The sequence below is a fragment of the Mustela nivalis genome, assembly GCF_964662115.1.
Source record: "Mustela nivalis genome assembly, chromosome: 1".
NCBI lineage: Eukaryota > Metazoa > Chordata > Mammalia > Carnivora > Mustelidae > Mustela > Mustela nivalis.
In genome coordinates, this window is record NC_139020.1 from 208,663,757 (window position 1) to 208,677,222 (window position 13,466).

General features: G+C 56.0%; 1 protein-coding gene across 8 annotated transcripts in view; it reads right to left on the bottom strand.

The window, feature by feature from the left end:
* Positions 1 to 528: 528 nt before the first annotated feature.
* The window catches only part of PDE4A (phosphodiesterase 4A), a 44,756-nt gene continuing 31,818 nt past the window's right edge, over positions 529 to 13,466 (bottom strand). For 4 of the 8 annotated variants that reach the window (XM_082731275.1, XM_082731274.1, XM_082731276.1 and 1 more), the window contains 9 exons: positions 11,226 to 11,319; positions 9,318 to 9,541; positions 8,174 to 8,272; positions 7,906 to 8,070; positions 7,553 to 7,652; positions 7,257 to 7,411; positions 6,926 to 7,048; positions 6,295 to 6,477; positions 529 to 3,188 (listed from right to left, as the gene is read on the bottom strand). In XM_082731275.1, coding sequence (XP_082587401.1) covers positions 2,499 to 3,188; positions 6,295 to 6,477; positions 6,926 to 7,048; positions 7,257 to 7,411; positions 7,553 to 7,652; positions 7,906 to 8,070; positions 8,174 to 8,272; positions 9,318 to 9,541; positions 11,226 to 11,319 — 1,833 coding nt within the window. In that variant the 3' untranslated portion in view covers positions 529 to 2,498. The other 4 variants (XM_082731279.1, XM_082731280.1, XM_082731278.1 and 1 more) reach the window with 4 other exon arrangements.

Consider the following 13,466-nt stretch of genomic DNA (forward strand, 5'->3'; position numbering starts at 1 on the left):
ATGGTCAGGATCCTGGGAATTCACAGAATTTATAGGGGTAAGAAAATGCCCTTGTGCCTGTTTATCAAGTTTAAGGTCTGCACAGCAGCATTTGACTGGAGGCCTTCTATCATGGCCTGGAAGCCAGATGGTAGAGGCTTCATTAGTCAGGCTCCCTTGAGGTTTCTAGGAATTACTCTGAGGTTCCAGAAGTACCCAAGAGTTGTGTCAGATATGCTGTAGAGAAGAAGTGGGGTTTACCTGGGTCTGCTGGCCTCCAAAGACTGGTCTGAACTTCCACTTTACAACCTGAAGTCCTTGAGCAGGTGTCCAAGCCCAGGCCTCGGCGGGGGTGGGGTGGGGGTGGGAGTGGGGACAGAGGCTGCCTCCTGCCACACTTGCTGCCCCCCTCCCTTGGGTTCTATCTGCCTGGGGAGGGATATGGACAGAGCTTCCATTTCCCCTTACCCCCACCCCGGGGCAGACAGTGTAAGGAGAGGCGCACCTGCCAAGAAGAGGGTGGGAAAGGAAGTCACATAAGTCAGGAAGATCAGTGAAAGCCTCGGTTTAATTGGAGACAATGATTGATTATCGATCAACGGACGGACTGATTGATCGTCAAAGTGGACAACACAAGAGCAGCTCGGGGGGTCCTGCGCCCCCCCTCCTGGGGAGAGGAGCCCTGATTGGGGGTGGGATTCCATCTCACCAGTCACACCTGGGTAAGGGGGAAGGGGCAGGCTCTGCTCAGCCCTCGCCCCCTACAATGACACGACTTCCCATTGAGCGGCAGCGCGGAACCCACGCTTTCGGGGTTTGTGGTACAGTTTGTATAATACAGAGTGGGAATGAGGACCCTCTCTCTGGGAGACCCCACCCCTCCTTCCCCTGACCGGGGTCAGCTGGGGGAAGGGCAAGTTTATTTTCCCTTTTTGCCTCTGTAGAATAATTTACAAACCAACCATACAATATGTACAAAAAAAAAAAAAAAAAAAGAGAGAGAGAGAGAGAGAAGAAAGAAAAAAAACCATAAAGAAGTCCCACTCCAGTCACTGGTGGGGGACAGAAACTAATGTCGCTACAAAAACGAACCCTGTACAGCATCATGGGGGTGGGAGTGGGTGGTACTCCCCACCGGGACGGACAGACAGATGGAAGGCTGCGGGCAGCTGGGGGCTACAGTACCGTGTGCTCAGAATTGGGGGTGCGGGAGTGAGAGAGAGGCCCCGCCTCGCCCGGCTGCAGAACGGGGCGAAGGGCATAAAGGAGGAGGAGGGGGGTGGTCTTTCCTTCCAAACAGTCCCCCATGGCTTGGAGAAAAATGGCCTTGCATCTGTCTGTCATATTGCTCCAGGAATAGCTAAGGGGTGAGGGGGAGGCGTGGCCAGATGGGGGCAAAGGAGAAAGAACTTTGGTTGGTGCCAGGGTGGGAAAGGGCTGCCCCGAAAGGGGATGTGGGTGTACACTGTTATTGCTTCCTCCTAGGGCAAAGGGTCATGAAGGGGGTCAGGAGGATGCGGGGCGTGAGGGGGGGTGTGCCCAGGATGGGGGCTCTGGGCCTGGCCCCACCCCACCCGAGGTGCAGGTGCGAGCCACTGCAAACCCCTCTCCCAGGGCCACGGGAATCATAGAGGCAGAAACAAGAGGAGAAGCAGCTGGAAGGAGGGGTGTGGTTCAGAGCCCTCTCCCCCCAAATGGAGAAAATTCAAACAGAACCCAAAATGGAAGGGCAAGGGGATGGCAAGCGGAGGGGGGATCAGGCCCTCCTCGAACCTCAGACCCCGGGTTAGTGGTATGAATGTCTCTCCGACACCTCCTCTCCGCTCCATCTGATAGCACACAGTTCCTCTGTCCCCGCCCCTGTCCCCGAAGTTAGTATTGCCAGGTTTGTGCAAAATGAGGCGGAAGACTTCTGGGGAGGGGGGGGTGGGCAGTGAGCCAGACAGGGGCTGCAGCTGGGGTCACCCCGGAGACAGCCCCCCCCCCAGAGCCCCCCGCCCAGAATGGCTATTCCCAGTTGGGTTCCAGAGACCCTCCAAAATTCAGAGGAAAAGCCCCGAGGGAGAGAGGGAGGTGCGATGCCTGATGCCTGCTTGGGCCCCGGTGGGGAGCCTTAGGAGGCCGGAAGACTGAGCCTGGGACCTGGGGGGAGGCACAGGAGGGGAGGCGGGCAGGGGGGACACGAGGGGTTCAGTCCGGAACAGGAGCGTCTACAGTGGCTGTGTTTTATCCTGGTTTTTTTTTTTTTTTTCTTTTTCTAAAAATGTAACAATTAAAATTCCAAAAATAAAATCCCTTCCGGGACCTCCGCCCCTTGTTCCCCAGCCCCCACCTCCAAAAAGAGGCCCCGTGGGTGGGGGTGGGGGGAAAGAGGAAAAAAAGAAAAGAGAAAAAACCCCACTTTTCTGTTTTCTTTTTTCTCAGGAGGCCCAAGAGTCTTTGAGGCAGTGGAGGAGGTGGTCGGGGGGTGATGGTGGTGGAGGGAGCCGGGGAGAGCAACAGGATGGAGGGGCTGGGGCTCAGGTAGGACCTCCAGCTGACCCCCACCCACCAGGAGCTGGGAGTGGGGTGGGCTCCTCGCCAGATGTTCCCGTGCAGGCACTGCACGCCCTCTTGGCAGCCTGGTGCTCTTTTTGGGCCCCCACCTCGGCCGCCACGGAGGGGAGGCCCTGGAGGCCCGGGGCTGCCTCTGGAGAGGGCGGGGTCCTCAAGGAAGGCAGAGGGGGGCTCTCAGTGGACAGGGCCAGGGGGCTGCTGTGGCCCCCAGCCTCCACGGATGCGTCTGGGGACATGGCCCCGTCCTCGCCCGTAGCCACACTATGTGCTGTGTCGCCTTGCTGTGTGACGCCAGGTTCCTCTACCTTCACCTCTGTGGGCAGGACGTGGCCATCCACCTCCCACGGTTCCTCAGCCGGGGATGGATCCTGAGCCATGGTCAAGTCCCGAACTTCAAATGCACCTGGGGCGGTAGACACCTCCTCTTCCTCTTCCTCCTCCAGAGTCAGCTCAAACTGGAACTTGTCCGGTGGGGGTGGGTGGCCTGGCCCTCTGGGCTCCTCGTCAGGTGGCGGGGAAGGGCTCTGCCGAATGGCGCTGTAGTACCAGTCCCGATTGTCCTCCAACGTGTCCAGGATCTCCTGCGCATCTGGGTGGACCAGGTCAGCCCACGTCTCCCACAGCGGGTGTACAATATAGTCAATGAAACCCACCTGGGAGAGAAGGGAGAAAGGCACAAACTGGGGGCCCGCTGGTGCAGACCGTCCTGCCACGCTGTGGGATCTAGCAAAATTCAAAAGAGGCTGATGGCCGTTAATTTTGCAACCTTGCTTCTTAGGATCCACCCTGGAAAAACTCTTGCATGGGTAAGAAAAAAAAAAATCTCTACATAGGAGATTTTTGCAAACCCTGAAACATATATCCATAGATTTGTCCATATCCACATATCTGTCAATCGGGAATTAGTTTTAAAAAATTGTGGTTGGGGCACCTGGGTGGCTCAGTGGGTTAAGCCTATGCCTTTGGCCCAGGTTGTAATCTAAGGGTCCTGAGATGGAGCACGAGTAGGGCTCTCTGCTCAGTGGGGAACCTGCTTCCCCCTCCCCCTCTGTCCGCCTCTCGGCCTGCCTGTGATCTCTCTCTGTCAAATAAATAAATAAAATCTTAAAAAAAAAAATTGTGGTAGGGGCCCCTGGGTGGCTCAGAGGGTTGGAGCCTCTGCCTTCGGCTCGGGTCATGATCTCAGGGTCTTGGGATCAAGCCCTGCATCAGGCTCTTTGCTCAGTGGGGAGCCTGCTTCCCCCTCTTTCTCTGCCTGCCTCTCTGCCTACTTGTGATCTCTCTCTCTGTCAAATAAATAAATAAAATCTTTAAAAAAAATTGTGGTAAACCTCAGATATTAATAACATTTTTTAAAAAAGATTTTATTTATTTGCTAGTGATAAAGAGAGAGAGTACACACAAGCAGGCAGAGAGGCAGGCAGAGGCAGTGAGAGAAGCAGGCTCCCTGCCGAGCAAGGAGCCCGATGTGTGGGACTCGATCATAGGACCTTGGGCTCATGACCTGAGCCAAAGGCAGCGGCTTAACCAACTGAGCCACCCAGGTGTCCCTAATAACATTTTTTTTTTTTTTTTTTTGCAACAAAGAAAAACTAGAAATAACCCTACGGCAGAAGATTGGCTAACCCACTCTGATAGTATCTTCCCTCCTCCTTATTTTTTTTTAAGCTTTTGAAAAAATGTTTTACTTATTTATTTGTCAGAGAGAGTGCGAGCACAAGCAGAGGGAACAGCAGGTAGAGGAAGAAGCAGGCTCCTGCTGAACAAGGAGCCCGAAATGGGATTCGATCTCAGGACCCTAGGATCACAACCTGGGCCAAAGGTAGAGGCTTAACCCACTGAGCCACCCAGGTGCCCCAAACACAATTTTGGGCGTCTGAGCCAAAGGCAGACACCTAACTGACTGAGCGACCTAGCTGTCCCTCTTCCCTCCTTCTTAATAACAGAATCTTAATTTTTCTTGGTGGAGGCAATGCTTCCCTCACACAACTGAAAACTACATTTCCCAGCCTCCTTTGCAAAAGAGAGATGGTGGCAAAGTGACCACAGGTGGATGGAAGATTGGAGCTGGGGTGGGAACGGGGGTGGGGGGTGCTGCCTCAACTGGCAGAAACTTTTCTTCCCTGCTATGTAGCCAAAATCCCTAGAGCTTCAACAGCATCTGTGATCATAAGAGGCATTTCTTGGGACAGAGGACCGAGGCTTTGGATGATAGAAGGGAATTCTCTTAGATGCCTGACCACATCAAAGGAGTGATATTATTTCTCTAGGCTTTTTTACATAAGAGGAAATAAACCTGAAGGTCTACCTTGTTTGAGTCACTATGAATTTGTAACCCGTCAGCACCTAAATGATCAGCCATGGAGAAAAAACAAGTCTCTCCAGAAACCATTAGCTCTCTATACCTTTGAGAATACTATACAACAGTCAAAAAGGACAGGCTAACTATGTGGAAACACTTGGACTGATCTCCAAGCACTGTTTGGGAGAAAAGGCAAGCTGTATAAAAACAGATATATATTCATAAAATTCTTATTTTTAAAAAAAAGCAAAACCCATGAACTATTAAGTTGTCTGTAACCATAACTACATAATAGAATGTATGAAACTGGCTTTGCCAGGCGTTGGAGGATGGGGTGATCTACACGCTTGGGGGACATTTGGGAGTGTCCAGAAATAGGTTGTTATCACTGAAAGGGGAGAGTGGAGGCCAGAGATGCCGCTCTACATCTTCCAAAGCCCAGGGCGGCCCCTGTGACAGAGAATGATCTGGCCCCAAATGTCAACAGTGCCAATGCTGGGTAACTCTGGTCTGGAAGGGCAGGCACAGTGAAGCGGGAAAAAATAGGTCTCACCGGGGAGGAGATTGAAAGTGGGGAGGGTGAGACTCTTTCTTGTTCACACTTTACAAACAAGATTGTGTTTCTGTACCTCTTGTTAAGTTAAATAAGCACACGATGACGAGTCACTGCATTCCATTTCAAAATCCACCCCAAATCAAGGGAAAGCATCTGCCTTCGGTCCAAGTCATAATCCCAGAGTCCTGGGATCAAGCCTCTGCATCTGGCTTCCTGGCTCCCTGCCCATGGGGAGGCTGCTTCTTCCTCCCCCTCTGCCCTTCCCCCCACCCCTACCACTCCTGCTTTTTCAAACAAATAAGTAAATAATCTTAAAAAAAAAAAAAAATCCACCAGGGGCGCCTGGGTGGCTCAGTGGGTTAAGCCTCTGCCTTCAGCTCAGGTCATGATCCCAGGGTCCTGGGATCGAGTCCTGCATCAGGCTCTGCTCAGCAGGGAGCCTGCTTCCCCCACAACCGTCTGCCTCTCTGCCTACTTGTGATCTCTCTCTGTAAAAAAATAAAATAAATAAAATCTTAAAAAAAAATCCACCAAAAATCAAGGACAAGATAGTGGTTACAGGGAAAGTGAGAGGCTATATGGACATAAGGTCTGCAACTAAGAGCTGGGTAAGTATTATTATCAGCTATTTGGTGGCTACAAATGAACTAGGACTTGTTTGACTCAGGTCTACACGCGTTGAGTCCAGAGGCTCAGTTTGGTTGTTCTGGAGGAGAGAAAATGTTGCAAATTTCCCATCAAGATAGAAAAGAGAAAAAAAAAAACAAAAACAAACCCAAAACAGAAAAACTTGACTTTGTGGAGGGGCAGGTCAGGAGCGCCTGGACTTCTCCCGGCTCCAGGCCAGCGTGGGATGGGGAGGGCCGCCCTGCTACCTTCCACTGGGGCCGCAGCACTGTACCTGAGACTTCTCCACCGAGGCTGTGTGCTTGTCGCACATAGGGCTGATCTCCATGCCCCGCTCCCGCTCCCGGTCACCCTGCTGGAAGAACTCGGCCATGATGCGGTCCGTCCACTGTCGATACAGCTCCAGTGGTTTGGTGGGGTTGCTGAGGTCGGCACAGTGCACCATGTTGCGAAGGACCTGCACGAGGTAGGGGACCTCTTTCAGAGGCCGTGCCCCTGTCCCAGGGTGGGACCTCGTGCTTCCTTACCTCCCCCTTTATGGGCAGAATGAGGAGAAGGGGTGGTGGGGATACGGAGAGGGAAGGGAAAAGGGGAGGAGAGGGGAGAGGAAGAGAGAGGGAGAGAAAAGAAAGAGACGGGTGGGGGAGAGGAGAGAAGGCGGTGTTGGGGGCGGCAGAGGGGACAGGAAAGCGCTGATGGAACAGAAGAAGACATGAGGGATGGGGGGAGACAGAGGCTGGGATGGAGATGAGAGGGAGAGAGAAAAAAAGAGACAGAAAGATGGGCAGCATGGGAGCTGGAGGCTGAGGGAGGGGAGCCACCCAGACCCCAAGGGGAGAGGAGAAGTCTAGTCTAGAGAAGTCTAGAGAAGCTCTAGTCTCCTTATATGGCGGGCGAGGGGGCACCTGGATGCGGTCGGAGTAGTTGTCCAGCAGGAGGACACCCGAGCTGGTCACTTTCTTGGTCTCCACCATGGTCTTCAGGTCAGCCAGGAGGGTCATGTGTTTGGACATGTCCGTGGCCAGCACCTGCGGGTGAGGGGGGCATCACAGGGGCCGCTGAAGCCCTGCCCGGGGCTGCCTGGACCCCACCTGCGCTCGGCACAACCTGTTCCCAGCCCCCACAGGGACGCCGCTCCCGCTCCCGGGGCTTCCGGTCCTGGACTCAGACCCTGCCGCTCTCCCCAAGCCTCAGAGGCGATCTTTCCTGTCCGGTCCCCGCCCCGGCCCCGCCCACCATGTCGATGACCATCTTGCGCAGGCTCTGCCGCTGGCGCTTGCTGAGATTCTGGAAGATGTCGCAGTTCTCTTCCTGCAGCAGCTTGAAGCCCACGGCCAGGTGGTGGTTCTCCAGCACCGACTCGTCGTTGTACATGAGCGCCAGCTCCGAATCTGCCGCCCAGGCCCAGGCAGGGGGTCAGAGGAGCACCGAAGCCAACCCGGGCCCTCCCCTACCCAGCAGGTCCCGCCTCTGACAGGGCAGGCCCCGCCCCTGACCCGGCAGGCCCCGCCCCCGTGGGGGAGGCCACTCACTGGTGTTGATGAGGAACTGGTTGGAGACCCCAGGGTGGTCCACGTCATGAATGGCAGCTGCAAAGAGGGCGGCAAGAATCTCCAGGTCCGTGAACACAGCCTAGGGGCAGAGAGTGGGGGTCGGAGAGAGATGGGTGAGAAAGATGGGGGGGGTCTGAGAGATAAGAGAGAGATGGGGGTGTCACAAAAGAAGGGGGTCAGGAGAGAGAGATAAGGATCAGAAAGAGGAACAGGAGCAGAGAGGAACGGAAGTCAGAGACCCAGGGGCACAGAGACCAACGGGAGATGGCAGGTGGGCAATGAGAGAGATGGGGGGTTGGGGGTGCGCGGGGGGGGGGGGGGGGGAAGCTCACATCGAGCGCGGGTGTGGCCAGCAGCACGTGTGTGGACTGCAGCACATCAGCCGCGTGCAGGCTGTTGTGGTAGGCCACGTCGGGGTGGTAGTGGTCCTCCAGGGTCAGCATGTAGGTCACCATGGTGTCCACTGGGATGCGAAACTTCTTTAGCAAGTCCCGCTCCTGGGGTAGGAACGGGGGTGGGGGGGGGCAGTGAGTCCCGCGGGCTCTCCGCTCTCCACGCTGCGCCCCTCCCTCGCACCCTGCCCCACTCGGCCCGCCCTACCTGAAATATCGTGTACATGATGCAGCTGAGGGAGCGGCCGCCCGCGTATTCCGACACGCAAAAGATGTTCAGGCCCCACTTGTTCAGGTTCTCCAGTTCCTGACCGAGTGGGGAGGCCAGAGGTCAGGAGCCCTCAAGACCCAAGGCCAAGCCCCTACCCACTTAGGTCAGAAGTTCTTCATGGTTGACCTTCACCCCTCTCTGCTCTTCCCTAGCAATCCAGAGCTCTGGTCTGAAGGCAGCACCCTTATCGCTCACTTTGGGGGGGGGGGCGTGCTCAGCAGCTGGGAACTTACCCAAGGGGCCCTAAGATACAACACAACCACAGCCACTGTGCCCTGATTATTATCTGCCCAGCATGACTCGGAGTGCTTGATCTCCTTTGGTTGGTTTGAGAACCAGAGCCCGGAGGAATGATGAGACTTCCCCAAGACCTTGTATCTCACCAGGGGCCAAGTCGAAATGTGATCTCAGCTAGGCTGACCCCAGAGCGCAGTTTCACTTCTGAGCTAAACTGCTCATCAGCGCCAGGGGGAAGGGAACTTGGGCAAGTTTTCCATGTCTCCCCAGAACCCCCCAAACAGTGCCAGCACACAGTAAGTGCTCAATAAATATTGTACAAACCCACGTGGAAGAGCCAGGGGCTGAACCCAGGTCTGGCCAGTAGTGGGTGCTATGGGGGTTCTGGCCAGACCCCCTTCACTGATGGGTGCACCCATCCCCCACCTGCTGGGGCTGTGGCCTACCAAGGCTCACACTGCTCTGTTCTCCAGGAAACTGCTCTTCGTGCCCCTATGGGAGCTACACAGAGGAGGTAACGCTGTCCACTCTGGGGGCAGCCCAAAATGACTGACACAGGGGTACAGAGTTCAGTGCTCTTGCCTCAACGTGGGCTCAACTCGGTGGTGATGTTCACACTCCGGAGCTGTTTGAGGGGCCGGGCTGAGAGGCCATGCTCGAGCTCACGCCACCTCCCGACTCAGCTCCGTCCTATCCTGCTTCCTTTATTCCCTCTCTCCTGAGAGTCTCATAACCCCAGTATACCTGAATCCTCATTTCAGACTGGCCCAATGCCCAGTCCTTGGCTGGGCCCCCGCAGACACCTGTCCCTCTCTGGTCTAGCCCCTGCGAAATCTCCACTCACTTGGGCCAGGAGCTCCTCTTGGTCGGTCTTTACCCCAAAGCGGGGGATGCTGGAATCATTCAGGCTGCTGCTGTGTCTCAACTTCTTCACCCCTGTGATCTGAGACATGGGCTGGAACTGTGTCCCGGGGGGCGGGGGCTGCTGGGAGGGTCTCTGCCGTGGGGCTGGCTGTTTTTCTCGATCCTTCATTGTGGGCGATGAGATCTCCACTTCATTCTGCTTGTCTGCGAGAAGCGGAGGCCAGACAAGCATGAGCAACCCACAGAGATGCCCTCATCTGGCTCTCAGTTCCCCGCCCCTGCTCCCCACTGCGCCCTGGGAAGGCTCACTCTGGAGGGCAGACCCCTTCAGGGTGTCATGCTGTTGGTTACTTATAGGCTGGAAACCAGAAGGAAAGTAGGAATTCTTCTGGGATGTACTGGGCTGGAGTGGGGACCCTGAGGCTGGCCTGGAGCTATGGGGTGGCTCCAGTCTGATTGCCAGGTTTGGCAGGGGGGTGGCATGGGAAGTCAGGAAGGAGGGTGGGGGTGCTAGAGAGAGTTGCTGCCTGCCCTGTATAGGCAGGGAAACTTCTTGGACTGGGGGGACACCTCCGTGGTGACTGAGAGTGCTGGTGGGAGTGGAGAGCAGGGTGAGGCGGGAGGGAAGGGTAGCCTCTGGCTCCATGAACCCTCCCACCAGCCCACCCCTTTGACACCAGCCACCTGGGGGCCAGCCCCAGGAGCCTTCTTCCAGAGCTTTCAAGGGCTTCCAGAGCCAAGCCGGGGCCACCCATTGTGACCTGGGGCCCTGCCACTAAATAACGGGGCCTAATAGGGCTTATTTGCATGCCGTGCTCCCATTGGCTGGATGTCAGAACTCGGCACGGCCACACCCCCATTGGCGGGAGCCTTTGAAACTCCGAACACTTCTCTTGAGCTCGGTGCAGGACGGTTCTCCAGAATTTGGAAACCTTTGGCGATAAATTGAGAGGGTGAAATTATCCTGAGATTGTGGGGGACAGCCTCAGCTTGGGCTCTTGGGTTCAGCGATTAGGACGAATTGGAGGTCCCCATGGGCTTTAGGGTTCTAATGAATTTGAGGTATTCTGTATCACCGTATCGGGTATGGAAAGTTCACAGGAGTCTACTGAATTTGAGGGTCATGCTAAGTTGGGCGATTCTCCTGAATTTGGGAGACTTTTCAGCTTGGAGTGTTTTGGGAAAGTTTGGGGGTTCTCTTCTGGACTCTTAAGGACACCAGCTCCCTTAAGTTTGGGAACCCTACTGAATGAAGGTGAGCATCTCTCTTAGGTTTGTGGGATCTCCTGAATTCGTGGGGGGTGGAGAATCCGAATTGGGACATGCTACTGAATTCGGGGAGGCCTTTCAGCCTGGTGGCATTTGAAGTTTAAGAATTCTATTTGAGGGGCACCTGGGTGGCTCATTGGGGTAAGCTGCTCATCGGCTTAGGTCACGATCTCAGGGTCCTGGGATCCAGCCCCGCAGCATCTGCATCTAGCTCTCTGCTCAGCGGGGAGCCTGCTTCCCTCTCTCTCTGCCTGCCTCTCTGCCTACTTCTGTTCTATCTCTGTCAAACAAATAAAATCTAAAATTAAAAAAAAAATTCTATTTGAGTTTGTGGGATTCGTGGGGTCTTGAGTTTGAGAGTTCCATTGAGGTTCCACTGAGTTTGGAGGGTCTTTTCTGCTTGGAGAAATTTTTTAATGTGGAGGTTCTAGAAAGTCAACATCCCTCTGCGTTTGGGGGCATCGAGAGTATGGGAACTCTTGAGAGTGATAACCCTGATCTTTGGGGAGTCAGGAGCCAGGGTCCCTGGGGCAAATGTCACCAATTAGACCTGTGGTCTGGGACAGCCCCCTCCAGTCCAGGCGTGCACAGTCCCCACAAAGTGCTACCCTTCACTCACCCAGGAATGTGGTGGAGATGTACTCAGAGACCTGGTTTCCTGACCTGCTCATCTCTGACAGGTGTGTGAGTTCTCGGTTTAACATCCTCTTGAACTACGATGAAGGAGGCAAGAAGGAAGGAATGATGGGGAGACGGCATCAGAGGGTGGGGTCATCGCCTCACAAGAAACTTCTGAAGATCCCATGAGCCCCTCCTACTACTTTGCTCTGCCAAGAGAGCCCTCAGCAAGCTGCTGGAGGGGAGGGGGGCAACCCTTCCTCTCCTCCGGGTCTGGATGGGGACTCAGGTCGGGAATTCGGGACTCAGCATGCCCCTCCCTTCCTGAGGAAGGGGGGCACCCCTCCCCAGACTTCCTCCTCCTCCAGCCCAAAAGGAGGAGCCAGAGGGGCACCTGTGGAAGGGAGGGGCTCCTGCCTAACAGTGAGCCAATGGGATGTCAGGAGAATCCCGTCGCCATGGTGATGGGAGTCTCCTTAGCAACTCCCCCTCCAACCAGCTGCAGAGCTGGGGGAAAGGGGGGCAGGCCTCAGGACCCTTAACCCCTGCCTTCCCAGAGCCCCCCTGGCCCAAGTCTTCCCAGATATGGACCCCACTCCCAAGGCGTCCTGGCCCCCAGCTCCAAACCCAGTTTGGAAGGAGAGAATACAATCTCTCCTTCACAGGAGAGAATGCAAGTTCTGGGTGAAGAGAAGGTTTGGCAGGGCAGGGGAGAATACTGAGCTGAGGAAACCTTGTTCGGTCACCCAGGGGAGGGGGGCTCCCATCACAGCCCCTCTCCCCCAACCTCAGAGGGGTGGGCACATGCACAGATGAACGGAGTATACACAGAACCAGGCCTGGCAGTCCCTCCTGGTCCCCCCATGCCACTTCACACAAGCGTCTGCTATGACATTGTGCATGGAGGAGAAAGGGCATTGGTTCCCCGCCCCCAAGCTCCGCCAAAGCACCCCCAAACCAGAAGCAGACTCCATCCAGAGAGGCAGGAGGGACGCTTGGCAGGAAGGGTGAGCTCACGTAGCCCACACCAGGATGGGGCGCTTACTCCTCCCAGTGCTGCCAGAGACCCCAGTTGCACAAAAAGATACATATACACACACAAGATGGACCTACAAAGTCACACAACCACACAGAGAGCCACAGACTACCATCTTACACAGTTCTACACAGCCACAGCCATAAGAATTGAGGGGCATACACAATAAGGCAGTCCCTGATACTTGGGGTCACATGCCCCAGAAAAATCACACAGGTCTGGGCTCTCAAACACATCCCAACACACACCACCACAAACAGCCATATGATCTCAGAGACGGCCCCATCATGACCCAGGCAAACAAGCATATGGTCAGACAGCCCCACACCACTGCAGACACACACACAGGCGAGTGCGGACAGTCACACCCAGCAAGAGACCCACATCCCCAGCCACCCACTCTCCCAGCCCAGTCCTGGGCCACACACAGAGACAGACAGTCACAAGGTTTCATGTTCAGGCCACACACGTGTACAGCGGCACACACCAGCCCAGACCAGGGGCTGTAGGATCCAAGGTGGGAGGGCCGGGGCCGAGTCTCCTGCCCACCCTCCACTCCGAGTTCCCCTACCTGGTCCCACCAGCCCACCAGCCACGGCTTGGAGCAGGTCTCACAGAAGAAATCCACCAAGGGCATCTTGGAATCTTAGCCCCGCTCGGGGCTGCCGCACAGAGAGGCTGGGCTTGGGGAGTCCTGGGGTTAACAGCCACTGTGGGGGGGGGCGCTCTGGGCAGGTGGGCAGTGCAAAGGGGAGCCGCGGAGGGGCCTGGGCCGGCCCAGCAGGGCTGGGGGCTCCCCTCCCCTCCGCGCTCCCGACAGCAGCCCTGGTTACATGGTCTGCCAGCCCCTGGCCCTGAAGGGCCCCCCCGCGGCAGCGGCTGGAGGCGGCCTGGGACCCCTGCCCATGAGGGGGCAGGGCGAGGGTCCCGGGAGGTGGCTTTGGAGGCTCTGGGCTCCGTGTGTGCGCCTGTGTGTGTGCGTGTGCGTTCTCACTGCAGCACTGGCAGGCTGCATGCGACGTCAGGTGGTGCCGGGGGTGGGGGGGGCGTTAAAGGGGCATCGGAGCCCACGGGCCTAAGCCAGGATCCAGGTGGGGCTGCCAGGGATGGCGGGGAGGCACACACACCCTGGAGAGGACATGTCCCCTCCATGGACACACCCAGAGACAAAGACACACACCCAGATGCTCTACACATTCACAGACA